Consider the following 13,635-nt stretch of genomic DNA (forward strand, 5'->3'; position numbering starts at 1 on the left):
AACAAACACCTACAGGATGACAGACAGCCAGAGAAGGAAGAGTACAGAGACTTTTTAAGGACATGCAAGACGACAAAAGAGAAGAAATGAAGATTTGTAGAAAGGAGATCCAGATTGGAAACATCTAACAAAGGACTAACAGCACATAGAAATTGTGAAAGAGAAGCATGCAATCTTTTACCAGTCATGAGGGTGGGGGGCCGAGACAGCTCGTGTGTGGAGGGGAGAGAGCCGAGTCCAGCACTCAGGCAAAGGAGGTCACTACGGAATTCAGGCTTATGTTGAGCCCCTTGTGCAAGCTGTGAGATAGAGGAGTCCCATGTGAGACACAAAGACCAAACCCTGTGAGATCAGGAGGTGCTCAGGGGAGGAGGATAGAGTTACCCAGGTGAGAGGAGAGAGAGAGGGGGCGAGGAGGGCAAAGTCCCATCCAGAAAAGAGAAGAAGGAAGGGGAAGTGAGAAACAGAGGAGGCTAGAGAAGAGAATAAAGGAACAAGGAGAAAAAAGGGAGGAGGCTAGAGACGAAAGAAAGCTATAGAAGAGGGGAGGACAGAGACGAAAGGAGGCTATAGAAGAGGGGAGGACAGAGACGAAAGGAGGCTATAGAAGAGGGGAGGACAGAGACGAAAGGAGGCTATAGAAGAAGGGAGGACAGAGACGAAAGGAGGCTATAGAAGAAGGGAGGACAGAGACGAAAGGAGGCTATAGAAGAGGGGAGGACAGAGACGAAAGGAGGCTATAGAAGAGGGGAGGACAGAGACGAAAGGAGGCTATAGAAGAGGGGAGGACAGAGACGAAAGGAGGCTATAGAAGAAGGGAGGACAGAGACGAAAGGAGGCTATAGAAGAAGGGAGGACAGAGACGAAAGGAGGCTATAGAAGAGGGGAGGACAGAGACGAAAGGAGGCTATAGAAGAAGGGGAGGACAGAGACGAAAGGAGGCTATAGAAGAAGGGAGGACAGAGACGAAAGGAGGCTATAGAAGAGGGGAGGACAGAGACGAAAGGAGGCTATAGAAGAGGGGAGGACAGAGACGAAAGAAAGCTATAGAAGAGGGGAGGACAGAGACGAAAGAAAGCTATAGAAGAGGGGAGGACAGAGACGAAAGAAAGCTATAGAAGAGGGGAGGACAGAGACGAAAGGAGGCTATAGAAGAGGGGAGGACAGAGACGAAAGAAAGCTATAGAAGAAGGGAGGACAGAGACGAAAGGAGGCTATAGAAGAGGGGAGGACAGAGACGAAAGAAAGCTATAGAAGAAGGGAGGACAGAGACGAAAGGAGGCTATAGAAGAGGGGAGGACAGAGACGAAAGGAGGCTATAGAAGAGGGGAGGACAGAGACGAAAGGAGGCTATAGAAGAGGGGAGGACAGAGACGAAAGAAAGCTATAGAAGAGGGGAGGACAGAGACGAAAGGAGGCTATAGAAGAAGGGAGGACAGAGACGAAAGGAGGCTATAGAAGAGGGGAGGACAGAGACGAAAGAAAGCTATAGAAGAGGGGAGGACAGAGACGAAAGGAGGCTATAGAAGAAGGGAGGACAGAGACGAAAGGAGGCTATAGAAGAAGGGAGGACAGAGACGAAAGGAGGCTATAGAAGAGGGGAGGACAGAGACAAAAGGAGGCTATAGAAGAGGGGAGGACAGAGACGAAAGGAGGCTATAGAAGAGGGGAGGACAGAGACGAAAGGAGGCTATAGAAGAGGGGAGGACAGAGACGAAAGGAGGCTATAGAAGAAGGGAGGACAGAGACGAAAGGAGGCTATAGAAGAGGGGAGGACAGAGACGAAAGGAGGCTATAGAAGAGGGGAGGACAGAGACGAAAGAAAGCTATAGAAGAGGGGAGGACAGAGACGAAAGAAAGCTATAGAAGAAGGGAGGACAGAGACGAAAGGAGGCTATAGAAGAGGGGAGGACAGAGACGAAAGGAGGCTATAGAAGAGGGGAGGACAGAGACGAAAGGAGGCTATAGAAGAAGGGAGGACAGAGACGAAAGGAGGCTATAGAAGAGGGGAGGACAGAGACGAAAGGAGGCTATAGAAGAGGGGAGGACAGAGACGAAAGAAAGCTATAGAAGAGGGGAGGACAGAGACGAAAGAAAGCTATAGAAGAAGGGAGGACAGAGACGAAAGGAGGCTATAGAAGAGGGGAGGACAGAGACGAAAGAAGGCTATAGAAGAAGGGAGGACAGAGACGAAAGGAGGCTATAGAAGAGGGGAGGACAGAGACGAAAGGAGGCTATAGAAGAGGGGAGGACAGAGACGAAAGGAGGCTATAGAAGAAGGGAGGACAGAGACGAAAGGAGGCTATAGAAGAGGGGAGGACAGAGACGAAAGGAGGCTATAGAAGAGGGGAGGACAGAGACGAAAGGAGGCTATAGAAGAGGGGAGGACAGAGACGAAAGAAAGCTATAGAAGAGGGGAGGACAGAGACGAAAGGAGGCTATAGAAGAAGGGAGGACAGAGACGAAAGGAGGCTATAGAAGAGGGGAGGACAGAGACGAAAGGAGGCTATAGAAGAAGGGAGGACAGAGACGAAAGAAAGCTATAGAAGAAGGGAGGACAGAGACGAAAGGAGGCTATAGAAGAATGGAGGACAGAGACGAAAGGAGGCTATAGAAGAGGGGAGGACAGAGACGAAAGAAAGCTATAGAAGAAGGGAGGACAGAGACGAAAGGAGGCTATAGAAGAATGGAGGACAGAGACGAAAGGAGGCTATAGAAGAAGGGAGGACAGAGACGAAAGAAAGCTATAGAAGAGGGGAGGACAGAGACGAAAGAAAGCTATAGAAGAGGGGAGGACAGAGACGAAAGGAGGCTATAGAAGAAGGGAGGACAGAGACGAAAGGAGGCTATAGAAGAAGGGAGGACAGAGACGAAAGGAGGCTATAGAAGAAGGGAGGACAGAGACGAAAGGAGGCTATAGAAGAGGGGAGGACAGAGACGAAAGGAGGCTATAGAAGAGGGGAGGACAGAGACGAAAGGAGGCTATAGAAGAGGGGAGGACAGAGACGAAAGGAGGCTATAGAAGAAGGGAGGACAGAGACGAAAGGAGGCTATAGAAGAGGGGAGGACAGAGACGAAAGAAAGCTATAGAAGAAGGGAGGACAGAGACGAAAGGAGGCTATAGAAGAGGGGAGGCTTGAGAAGAAGAGGAGAAGCTAGAGAACAGAGGAGACCAGAAAAGAGAGGAGGTTATAGAAGAGGGGAGGACAGAGACGAAAGGAGGCTATAGAAGAAGGGAGGCTTGAGAAGAAGAGGAGAAGCTAGAGAACAGAGGAGACCAGAAAAGAGAGGAGGTTATAGAAGAGGGGAGGCCAGAGAAGAGAGGAATCGGAGTCTGTAGACAATGAGGACAGCATTACACCGCGGAGTCATGAAATGGTCGATTAGAAGGGTAAATAAACTTGCTTTTGTGATGAGATTGACATTCCAGTGATTTCTCCAACACTCAGCGTTCAAGTCCAACTAGTTAATAAATAATTGTGGTAAAGCAAGGAAACTCCTTTACAGTGATATCACAGAACTTACCTGGGGGGCCACCCTGTCCCACATCGGCCATAACCCTGACACCCCCACAGCGCAGATCCACACCTCGCTGGACTGGTACTACATTTGCGTAGAAGAAGGGAGGTCCTATATTCTCTATCATTGACTGATGGCCGGTGTGACATGGGAACCCTTTCTCCAAACGGCACCAACCAATCCCTGAAGACGAGGCTGTGCCATACCGCTGACCACCATCAATACCATACATGGCCCAATACCCGAATCTCCAAGCATTGGACCATCTCACCACATCTAACAAAGGTGCACATGGGGGGAGGGGGGAGGGGGGGGGGGGGCAGAAATCTACTGCCCGCAGTAAGGAGGTCACTTCAGCCTTCACAGGTCTGCTTTTTACTTCCAGAATTTGGTTTCCATGAGAAATGTGGCCTGGCGCTCCTCCCTTGTGTGGTGTATCTCATGTGTCCGGACATCGGCTCAGCAGAAGTTACTATACAGAGGAAGACAATATGCTGGGAGAGCTGACACCGTACCTTTATTCTCTCCTGATGACGCAGAATCATATACGCCACACGGACATGCATTGCACACCAGCGCCCGGACCTCTGTGATACAAACAAGACGACATGTAAGACCCCCAACAATGTCTGCAGAGCCCCCCCCCCCCCCAATCACAGAGTCTCCAACCAATCACTAGGAGTCTACTTCATAAAAATTACTAAACAAATAAAATAATTTTGACAAATGACCAACAATTTATATAAAAGATTTACATGTACTAATAATATATAAGAGATACAATCTATAAAATGTGTATTATTGTATGAAGGAGCGATCAGACAGGAAGGACTATCCTCCCGTGTAACGGAGCTGGGCTATGGTGGATGGATGGACAGAGATTCTGAGGGTCATCAGAGATGGATGATGAGGGCTGGCAGCAGTAAAGATTAATCTGGAATATATTTCAATTGTGTTTGCGGGCACACGGCAAGCGGCCGGCATACCGCGAGCGGCCGGCACACACTTGCCAGCACACGGCGAGCGGCCGGCACACACTTGCCAGCACACGGCGAGCGGCCGGCACACACTTGCCAGCACACGGCGAGCGGCCGGCACACACTTGCCAGCACACGGCGAGCGGCCGGCACACGGCGAGCGGCCGGCACACATTGAGCGGCCGGCACACATTGAGCGGCCGGCACACATTGAGCGGCCGGCACACATTGAGCGGCCGGCACACATTGAGCGGCCGGCACACACTTGCCAGCACACAGCGAACGGCCGGCACGCGGTGAGCGGCCGGCACACACTTGCCAGCACACGGCGAGCGGCCGGCACACATTGAGCGGCCGGCACACATTGAGCGGCCGGCACACATTGAGCGGCCGGCACACATTGAGCGGCCGGCACACATTGAGCGGCCGGCACACACTTGCCAGCACACAGCGAACGGCCGGCACGCGGTGAGCGGCCGGCACACACTTGCCAGCACGCGGTGAGCGGCCGGCACACACTTGCCAGCACACGGTGAGCGGCCGGCACACACTTGCCAGCACACGGTGAGCGGCCGGCACACACTTGTCAGCAGACTGCCTGTACACATGGCGGAGTTGCAGTAGCAGACTTACCCGGGGTTTGAACTGTTCCGTTATCTACAAAGGAAACACACGATGAGAACCGGATTAGTATCTTTTTTTATTGCAGATATTTATATAGAGCCATCAATTTATACAGCGCTTTCCATATATTCTACATTCACATCAGTCCCCACCCCCAAGGAGCTTGTATTTCCTTTATTCAGCTCTTCCAGACAGTTATATTGGTATTTACATGATGTCACTTCCACTGCCAAGTACAGTATCTGACAAAACTAAGTACACCCCTCAGTCACATTTGTGTAAATCTTTTCTTTTCATGTGATAACACTGAGGAAATGACACTTGTCTACAATGTAAAGTAACAGAGGACAGGAAATTTACACTGTTATACAAGCTGTACACTCACTACTTTACATTGTAGACAAGTGTCATTTCTTCAGTGTTGTCACATGAAAAGAGAGAAGAAAAGATTTACACAAATGTGACTGAGGGGTGTACTTACTTTTGTCAGATACTGTATGTTGAAAGCCAATCCCTTCCCATCATCAATGGAGTCTGACCACCAATTCTCAAGGTCATATGGGTATACAAGTCTCTCAGAAGAGATCCGAGTACAGAGGAACCTTATGAGTATAATCTGTTCCAGAATGCTTGTAATCCAAAGCACTCGCATATCAAAGCGAGTTCCCTCATAGAAGTCAATAGAAACAAAGATAATTTGTTCCACATTGACTCCTATTGCATGCAATACTGCATATGGCCAGAGGTGGGGGAGGGGGCGCCGGAGAGACTCTGAAATACTCGGAGACCGCTCGGATGCACTCGGGAACGGAGTGTTTCCAAGCGGCTCCGAATGTCACCGGTGCCTCCCGCACCTCTGGCCAAACGCGGTACTGCACACCACAGAGACTTGAATCCTGCTTATTTTGTGAGACAACACTCGCAAACCGAGTCAGGATTAAAAAAAAATAAAATGGCATGTATTGTGAAACGCTCGTTGTGAAAAGCGTTGCTCACAATCCGAGGCTCCACCGTATTAATAGCTCTGCGCACATGTTCAGTAGATGAGATATTGCTGAATATTTTAGCAATGGTCACCACGAGAGGCCCGGAACACTCACCTGAGGAGCCTTGTGGGTGAGGTTTGGAGGCACAGAGCATTGTGAGGCCAGCTCAGAACTTGTGCTCTGCAAACAGAAAGTACAGATGAGAAAACGGACGAGGAGGAAAAAAGAGGAGTCTGAGACGCCCCCCAAACGCCACTCACCTTGGGCTGAAAAGCCCCCTGTAGAGATCCAAAGGAGACACTGGGAGGTAGAACAGGGGGCAGTGCAGTAATCACAGGAGAGAATGGAGGAAAGAACTGTGCGGAGAAAAGAGAAGAAGAAAGTCAACTTAGTGGAAAGACCCAACCGAATGTGAGAGACTTTGAGGAAAGGATTGGGGGGGACAAAGAGACGGACAATGGAGGGAAGAGAGGAGAAGCTGCTTACAGTACTCGGATTCTGCCTGTACAGACTTTCTATTTTACCCGGATATTTCTCAAACTGCAAAGAGAGGGAAAGAGAGGAGGTTAGAAAGAGATCAGCTGAAGGAAGAGGCCACATGGGAGACATGCATGTTATATATACACTACACAGAACACTGGGGACAGCCAGCGACCCAGACGGGACACACGAGGGGGGAGAAAACAGAGAGCATGGAAGAGTCAGAGGAGCGTAGAGACGAGGAGCGTAGAGACGAGGAGTCAGAGACGAGCGTACAGACGAGGAGTCAGAGACGAGGAGCGTACAGACGAGGAGTCAGAGACGAGGAGTCAGAGACGAGCGTACAGACGGGGAGTCAGAGAGGAGCGTACAGAGGGGGAGTCAGAGACGAGGAGCGTACAGACGAGGAGTCAGAGACGAGGAGCGTACAGACGAGGAGTCAGAGACGAGGAGCGTACAGACGAGGAGTCAGAGACGAGGAGCGTACAGACGAGGAGTCAGAGACGAGGAGCGTACAGAGGAGGAGTCAGAGACGAGGAGCGTACAAAGGGGGAGTCAGAGACGAGGAGCGTACAGACGAGGAGTCAGAGACGAGGAGCGTACAAAGGGGGAGTCAGAGACGAGGAGCGTACAGACGAGGAGTCAGAGACGAGGAGCGTACAAAGGGGGAGTCAGAGACGAGGAGCGTACAGACGAGGAGTCAGAGACGAGGAGCGTACAGACGAGGAGTCAGAGACGAGGAGCGTACAGACGAGGAGTCAGAGACGAGGAGCGTACAGACGAGGAGTCAGAGACGAGGAGCGTACAGACGAGGAGTCAGAGACGAGGAGCGTACAGACGAGGAGTCAGAGACGAGGAGCGTACAGACGAGGAGTCAGAGACGAGGAGCGTACAGACGAGGAGTCAGAGACGAGGAGTCAGAGACGAGCGTACAGACGAGGAGTCAGAGACGAGCGTACAGACGAGGAGTCAGAGACGAGCGTACAGACGAGGAGTCAGAGACGAGCGTACAGACGAGGAGTCAGAGACGAGCGTACAGACGAGGATGGGGCAAATGGGGGGTGAAGACACAAGGTGTACGGAGGAGATGGGGGGTGCAGAGACGGGTGATACGGAGGAAATGGGGGGTGCAGAGACGAGGTCATACGGAGGAGATGGGGGGTGCAGAGACGAGGTCATACGGAGGAAATGGGGGGTGCAGAGACGAGGTGATACGGAGGAGATGGGGGGTGCAGAGACGAGGTGATACGGAGGAGATGGGGGGTGCAGAGACGAGGTGATACGGAGGAGATGGGGGGTGCAGAGATGAGGTGATACGGAGGAGATGGGGGGTGCAGAGACGAGGTGATACGGAGGAGATGGGGGGTGCAGAGACGAGGTGATACGGAGGAGATGGGGGGTGCAGAGATGAGGTGATACGGAGGAGATGGGGGTGCAGAGATGAGGTGTACGGAGGAGATGGGGGGTGCAGAGATGAGGGGTACGGAGGAGATGGGGGGTGCAGAGATGAGGTGATACGGAGGAGATGGGGGGTGCAGAGATGAGGTGATACGGAGGAGATGGGGGTGCAGAGATGAGGTGTACGGAGGAGATGGGGGGTGCAGAGATGAGGGGTACGGAGGAGATGGGGGGTGCAGAGATGAGGTGTACGGAGGAGATGGGGGGTGCAGAGATGAGGTGTACGGAGGAGATGGGGGGTGCAGAGATGAGGTGTACGGAGGAGATGGGGGGTGCAGAGATGAGGGGTACGGAGGAGATGGGGGGTGCAGAGATGAGGTGTACGGAGAGATGGGGGGTGCAGAGATGAGGGGTACGGAGGAGATGGGGGGGGTGCAGAGATGAGGTGTACGGAGGAGATGGGGGGTGCAGAGATGAGGGGTACGGAGGAGATGGGGGGTGCAGAGATGAGGGGTACGGAGGAGATGGGGGGTGCAGAGATGAGGTGTACGGAGAGATGGGGGGTGCGGAGATGAGGGGTACGGAGGAGATGGGGGGTGCAGAGACGAGGTCATACGGAGAAAATGGGGGGTGCAGAGACGAGGTCATACGGAGGAAATGGGGGGTGCAGAGACGAGGTGATACGGAGGAGATGGGGGGTGCAGAGACGAGGTGATACGGAGGAGATGGGGGGTGCAGAGACGAGGTGATACGGAGGAAATGGGGGGTGCAGAGATGAGGTGATACGGAGGAGATGGGGGGTGCAGAGATGAGGTGTACGGAGAGATGGGGGGTGCAGAGATGAGGGGTACGGAGGAGATGGGGGGTGCAGAGACGAGGTCATACGGAGAAAATGGGGGGTGCAGAGACGAGGTCATACGGAGGAAATGGGGGGTGCAGAGACGAGGTGATACGGAGGAGATGGGGGGTGCAGAGACGAGGTGATACGGAGGAAATGGGGGGTGCAGAGATGAGGTGATACGGAGGAGATGGGGGGTGCAGAGATGAGGTGTACGGAGGAGATGGGGGGTGCAGAGATGAGGTGTACGGAGAAAATGGGGGGTGCAGAGATGAGGTGTACGGAGGAGATGGGGGGTGCAGAGATGAGGGGTACGGAGGAGATGGGGGGTGCAGAGATGAGGTAAAGAATGTGGGAGTGTCCATACGCAGTAATGAGGAAGCAGGGCGGGGTCAGACCGCGGTGGTGTCTGTATAATTAAAGTATTTGGGATTACGGAGAGGCCACAAGCAGCCGGTGATGGAAGAGGTGACATGAATGGGTTGGACTCACGTTGTGGGGGTAGGGTGTGAAGTGCTGGTGCGTGTGCTGGTGCGTATGCTGATGGTTGTGCTGGTGGAACTGGTACATGGGTCTGACTGCAGCACCAAGCTCAGCTGGGCCCCCTGGAGCCGCCAGGAATCGGGAACTCATCTCTTGTCCAATAAGATTATGTTCTGTAAAGAGAGAGAGATCAAGGACAATCAAATAGAACAGTATTTGTCAAACACCCCCCACCGAAATTCCATCTAGAACCTCCGCCATCATAATCTACCATGCCTGCCTGGAACAACCTCACACTGAATTGTAAGCCCCGCAGTCTAGCTTTACTTCAGCCCCCCTGGTCTCCACGTACAACGCATGCACATCTACTACTTACCAGCTAGCACAGCCGAAGGTGGGTGGCCAGAGACTTGCAGAAGTGGGGGAGGGGGTGGAAGACCCTGGGAAGGTGTAAACAGGTTCATGTGATTGTGGGAGGGAGGCCGCAGCATGGAAGGTAGAGTGGGCGGGGCCGTGTGAACAGGTAGCGAGATGGAGGGGGTGGGAGTTCTCCGGGACACCGGCGTCGGCACAGATTTCGGAACGCTGCTCCTGTGGGAACTGAGAGAAGAGGATTATGTAGAGGTGACACCGAGTGATCGGCAACCGTATCTTCCACCTCTGTACACCACTCACCTGCTAGCTCTGGGCTCCACGCTTGTTGTGGGAGGAGTCTCAACGGGTACTGGCTCTACTTTGGGGGTAGCTCTGGGCGGACTGGGTGGTGGGGGGATGGGTGATGGGCACCGAGGAGGCGGGATCATTTCAATCTCGGGTTCTTGGCTCTTTTCACAACTTCTTCCCAAGCCAGAAATTTGGGAAAGGACTGTGAGCTTGGGGCGGCCTCCTGACACCTGCGGAGAGGCTGCGGACAAAGAACATGGCATCAGTGAGGAGAAGGCCAAGGGCACCATAGAAAGAGGATGTAAGCTCCTCCCCCCCACCCTCAATATGGATCCCGAGAACCAATCCCAAGAAATAAAATAAAGGCATCACCGATGGCACACCAGACCCATAGATCAGAGCTCGTACATGTAGTCATAGATATGGTGAAGGACACCGCCAAGTCATCACTCGGAGCCTAGAGGAACAAAAACAGGAAACGTCAACCCGAGAGAGACCACCGTCAGTCCAATACAGGAGGTACTCATCACCTCACATCGACCACCTACCTGCTCATCACAGCTGCTCTCCGCATCGCACTGCAAGAAATCACAGGAGAGGATAAAAGTCACAACAACCGAGGTGAGAGAACACAAGAAACATGAGCGGGTCACCCCAATGCACACGCCTTATCAGCGACCCCCCCCCTCCCCCCCCACGCACACACACTTTATGAGGGGGTCAGCCCGGATGCACACACTTTATGAGGGGGTCAGCCCGGATGCACACACTTTATGAGGGGGTCAGCCCGGATGCACACACTTTATGAGGGGGTCAGCCCGGATGCACACACTTTATGAGGGGGTCAGCCCGGATGCACACACTTTATGAGGGGGTCAGCCCGGATGCACACACTTTATGAGGGGGTCAGCCCGGATGCACACACTTTATGAGGGGGTCAGCCCGGATGCACACACACTTTATGAGGGGGTCAGCCCGGATGCACACACACTTTATGAGGGGGTCAGCCCGGATGCACACACTTCATGAGGGGGTCAGCCCGGATGCACACACACTTTATGAGGGGGTCAGCCCGGATGCACACACTTTATGAGGGGGTCAGCCCGGATGCACACACTTTATGAGGGGGTCAGCCCGGATGCACACACTTCATGAGGGGGTCAGCCCGGATGCACACACACTTTATGAGGGGGTCAGCCCGGATGCACACACTTTATGAGGGGGTCAGCCCGGATGCACACACTTTATGAGGGAATCATCTGAATGGATGTCTAAAAGTATTATCTGCTGGATTTGTGCCCAAACTCTGTATACTTACAATGTAGCCAGCGTCCAGACAACAGTGCCGACAGTCCTGTAAGAGATAAAGTGCAATTCCTCAGAGATGATGGTGCCCATAGAGAAGCTCTACACATGATCGGCATGAATGACTCACCTGACCAGCAGCATGCTCAGGACCAGAATGTCGCACACACGCCTCTGCAGAACCCAACCCAGCGCAGTGCCGCTTCTGTCACAACAAAGCAGAGGAGCAGATCAGTAAAAAAGACCAATTGTGTAATCTAAAGTCAACTGACCAATCATGGAACTGCATTTCATAGGATGGCACCCCATACAAACCTGAACCACCCTGTACATACAATACAGCTTCATGTCAATAAAAAAAAGTGTTCTTGTAGCAAATACATGAGGAGCGGATTGACAGGAGACCATGTTCCCATCACACATCTCAGTGGAGGGACAGGAGACCATGTTCCCCAACATACATCTCAGCGGAGGGACAGGAGACCATGTTCCCCAACATACATCTCAGCGGAGGGACAGGAGACCATGTTCCCCAACATACATCTCAGCGGAGGGACAGGAGACCATGTTCCCCAACATACATCTCAGCGGAGGGACAGGAGACCATGTTCCCCAACATACATCTCAGCGGAGGGACAGGAGACCATGTTCCCCAACATACATCTCAGCGGAGGGACAGGAGACCATGTTCCCCAACATACATCTCAGTGGAGGGACAGGAGACCATGTTCCCCAACATACATCTCAGTGGAGGGACAGGAGACCATGTTCCCCAACATACATCTCAGCGGAGGGACAGGAGACCATGTTCCCCATCATACATCTCAGTGGAGGGACAGGAGACCATGTTCCCCAACATACATCTCAGTGGAGGGACAGGAGACCATGTTCCCCAACATACATCTCAGTGGAGGGACAGGAGACCATGTTCCCCAACATACATCTCAGTGGAGGGACAGGAGACCATGTTCCCATCATACATCTCAGTGGAGGGACAGGAGACCATGTTCCCAACATACATTTCAGCAGAGGGACAGGAGACCATGTTCTCATCATACATTTCAGCAGAGGGACAGGAGACCATGTTCCCATCATACATCTCAGTGGAGGGACAGGAGACCATGTTCCCAACATACATTTCAGCAGAGGGACAGGAGACCATGTTCTCATCATACATCTCAGCGGAGGGACAGGAGACCATGTTCCCATCATACATCTCAGTGGAGGGACAGGAGACCATGTTCCCCAACATACATCTCAGTGGAGGGACAGGAGACCATGTTCCCATCATACATCTCAGTGGAGGGACAGGAGACCATGTTCCCAACATACATTTCAGCAGAGGGACAGGAGACCATGTTCCCCAACATACATCTCAGCGGAGGGACAGGAGACCATGTTCCCCAACATACATCTCAGCGGAGGGACAGGAGACCATGTTCCCAACATACATCTCAGCGGAGGGACAGGAGACCATGTTCCCCAACATACATCTCAGTGGAGGGACAGGAGACCATGTTCCCATCATACATCTCAGCGGAGGGACAGGAGACCATGTTCCCAACATACATCTCAGTGGAGGGACAGGAGACCATGTTCCCCAACATACATCTCAGTGGAGGGACAGGAGACCATGTTCCCCAACATACATCTCAGTGGAGGGACAGGAGACCATGTTCCCCAACATACATCTCAGCGGAGGGACAGGAGACCATGTTCCCCAACATACATCTCAGCGGAGGGACAGGAGACCATGTTCCCAACATACATCTCAGCGGAGGGACAGGAGACCATGTTCCCAACATACATCTCAGCGGAGGGACAGGAGACCATGTTCCCAACATACATCTCAGCGGAGGGACAGGAGACCATGTTCCCAACATACATTTCAGCGGAGGGACAGGAGACCATGTTCCCAACATACATCTCAGTGGAGGGACAACAGGATTTTTAAAACAGCTTACCTGTAAAATCCTTTTGAGGTACATCAGGGGACACAGGGCCATAGTAGTTACTATGTGGGCTAATAGGCCACCTTTAGGTGATGGACACTGGCACGCCCCAAGACAAGAAGTGTACTCCCTATATAACCCTCCCATTACCGGGAGTACTTCAGTTTTGTAGCCAAGCAATACAAGTGCATACCAAGAATGGAGGGACCTCTGTGTCCCCTGATGTACATCAAAGAAAAGGATTTTACAGGTAAGCGGTTTTAAAAATCCTGTTTTCTTTTCATACAACAAGGGACACAGAGCAATAGTAGTTACTATATGGGATGTCCCATAGCAATGGCAACTGAAGGGAGGGAGACAACAAAAAAGTAGGGCATTAAGAGGCTAGAGGACTCCTACTGCAGCCTTCA

The 13,635-nt window shown here is 52.5% G+C and overlaps 1 protein-coding gene across 1 annotated transcript in view; it reads right to left on the reverse strand.

The window, feature by feature from the left end:
* Window positions 1–5: 5 nt before the first annotated feature.
* Window positions 6–13,635, reverse strand: part of LOC143981288 (uncharacterized) — a gene marked incomplete at its 3' end in the record, with an annotated part of 32,493 nt that continues 18,863 nt past the window's right edge. The window contains exons 3-16 of the mRNA XM_077479087.1: window positions 11,404–11,478; window positions 11,287–11,322; window positions 10,517–10,546; window positions 10,377–10,425; window positions 9,981–10,209; window positions 9,682–9,905; window positions 9,315–9,478; window positions 6,593–6,646; window positions 6,367–6,462; window positions 6,221–6,286; window positions 5,130–5,153; window positions 4,035–4,106; window positions 3,406–3,462; window positions 6–299 (exon numbers count right to left, since the gene is read on the reverse strand). Of these exons, the coding sequence (XP_077335213.1) occupies window positions 6–299; window positions 3,406–3,462; window positions 4,035–4,106; window positions 5,130–5,153; window positions 6,221–6,286; window positions 6,367–6,462; window positions 6,593–6,646; window positions 9,315–9,478; window positions 9,682–9,905; window positions 9,981–10,209; window positions 10,377–10,425; window positions 10,517–10,546; window positions 11,287–11,322; window positions 11,404–11,478 (1,470 nt within the window). The remainder of the gene's footprint in view (window positions 300–3,405; window positions 3,463–4,034; window positions 4,107–5,129; window positions 5,154–6,220; window positions 6,287–6,366; window positions 6,463–6,592; window positions 6,647–9,314; window positions 9,479–9,681; window positions 9,906–9,980; window positions 10,210–10,376; window positions 10,426–10,516; window positions 10,547–11,286; window positions 11,323–11,403; window positions 11,479–13,635) is intronic.

This window comes from Lithobates pipiens, unplaced genomic scaffold (genome assembly GCF_037356315.1).
Source record: "Lithobates pipiens isolate NorthernLeopardFrog02 unplaced genomic scaffold, aLitPip1_a1.2 Scaffold_133, whole genome shotgun sequence".
NCBI lineage: Eukaryota > Metazoa > Chordata > Amphibia > Anura > Ranidae > Lithobates > Lithobates pipiens.